Genomic DNA, 1,896 nt, shown 5'->3' on the forward strand with positions numbered 1-1,896 from the left:
AAACGAGTAAGAACGCTTTCATGTCTACCAAACACCAGAAATGCCCATTGTTTGCGACGGATAATAAGCCTTGATATTATCACTGCCATTATCATTACTGTAATTAGAAAAAATATGACTCAGGAAATACTCGTTGATATGTTGCCACGATTAAGCGTGGCTGTTTTACGTCCTTTGTACTTTCGTTATTTTGTTTTGCTGACATTTTCTCCACATTTGTTTCAGTTCCTTCAGTAGCAGTTATGCTCCATAATATAAGAACGAAATCATTACACAAATTCGTTTCTCGGGGAAATGGATTAAACAAAAGTTGATATTTTCATATTAAAGGATTTTTATTATTAAATATAATTTACATCTCGTAAAATTATGTAAGAAAAATTCTATAGTTCACACATATATATTATCCTAAAAAAATGTAAAAATCGCATAGGCCTACCTCTCTTCGTGGGCTCCGAATCTTGCACAACGCAGCAAGTGCAACTTTAATCCTAACCCTAAAGTCTTATATCTTCATAAAAATACTCTATTAAAAGGGACACGTGTAACAGGGTTGTAGTTGATGCATCACTATCAAAATATACACAAAGGAAGAAGAGAGAAAATCTGAGAACCTAGTATATACACCTATCTATTTACAGGGAATAAATGACTCGACAAGTCGGCAGCACCTGCAGGAGACATGGGACGCGAGGCATTCCCGCGTCGAGTCCCATCTACTGGCATTATGGAATATCTTTGGCACTCTAGCAATGAAGTCTGACTTCTCTGTGATCAACTATTCCAGCAGTGAACTCTGGCGCGGCAAATGCGGGCCGAGCGTCTCTGCCTCGGGAAATGCCTCGCACTTGACTTTCGACTCTCATGAATCATTCCTGAAGCTAACGGCAATGAATACCTGGACTGAGGAACCTGCGCGACCGCTGTGCCGCCGCGCAGCCGCAGCCCTCGGCTTGAAGGCGGCCACAGCGCTTCCCTCAGATCCCGTCGCGTCGCAGGCGGACTGAACACTTCTCGCAAAGGGCAGCCCGGCCTCCGCGGACGGCCGTCGGAGGCAAGGGCGGCCTCTCCGGCGCCTAGACCTGCGTGGGCGCCCGCAGCGTGCTGGCCTGCCCGACCTCGTCCATGCTGCTGGTGGAGCCGGGGAGAGGCAGCTTGTTGGTGGAGTCGTGGAGGCCGTGGTTCAGGAACTGCTCCTCGATGTTTGCGCGCACGATCGAGGACTCGTCGTCGTAGCCGTCGAGGGGCGGCGCCGTGGCGCGGCCGTGGCGACCCATCTTGTGGATGCGGTGCAGACTGCGCCTGCTCCTGCGGCGCTCCTCGCAAACCTGGGGGGGGGGGGGGGGAAGCTGGTCAGCATGGCCCAGACTCGACAAGGGCGACCCAACGCTTAAAGTATAAATTCAGCCTCGTAAGCTGTTCCGAATCTCAATCGAAAACGGACACAGACGCTCACCTTGTATGTGAAGAGGCCCCCGACGAGGCAGAAGAGGAACAGGATGACCACCTCGGCCAGCGTCAGCGCGATTCCTATCCACAGGAACTGCTGGTCGTAAGCCTGAAATCAAGAGGAAAGCGTCAGTTGCGAGCCTGACCTTCCGCCTACGCCGCAGCCTTTCGGCTGACGATCGTGCTTTTTGTTTCCGCTCCGTGAGGCCGGGCGGAGTGGGTGGAGTACTCCTAATGGCGCAATTATGTATGTTTAAGCTGCAGTAAATTCAACCGGACGAAAAACTGCTTTTTTGTCTTTAATTCTTACTCTTTTTGCGAGTTTATTTGGTGGCGAAAGTTTTGATCCGCCACGGACACGGACTTCTCTCCTGAAGCTAACAACTACCTACTCTATTTCCTCCTTTCCTTATCGTAGAGAGAAAAATAAAAACAGAGCGAGGGAGT

General features: G+C 49.6%; 1 protein-coding gene across 2 annotated transcripts in view; it reads right to left on the reverse strand.

The window, feature by feature from the left end:
• Positions 1–310: 310 nt before the first annotated feature.
• Positions 311–1,896, reverse strand: part of LOC119587694 — a 29,577-nt gene continuing 27,991 nt past the window's right edge. For both annotated transcript variants that reach the window (XM_037936373.1, XM_037936371.1), the window contains exons 6-7: positions 1,457–1,558; positions 311–1,328 (exon numbers count right to left, since the gene is read on the reverse strand). In XM_037936373.1, the coding sequence (XP_037792301.1) occupies positions 1,077–1,328; positions 1,457–1,558 (354 nt within the window). In that variant the 3' untranslated portion in view covers positions 311–1,076. The remainder of the gene's footprint in view (positions 1,329–1,456; positions 1,559–1,896) is intronic.

This window comes from Penaeus monodon, chromosome 23 (assembly GCF_015228065.2).
Source record: "Penaeus monodon isolate SGIC_2016 chromosome 23, NSTDA_Pmon_1, whole genome shotgun sequence".
Classification (NCBI taxonomy): domain Eukaryota; kingdom Metazoa; phylum Arthropoda; class Malacostraca; order Decapoda; family Penaeidae; genus Penaeus; species Penaeus monodon.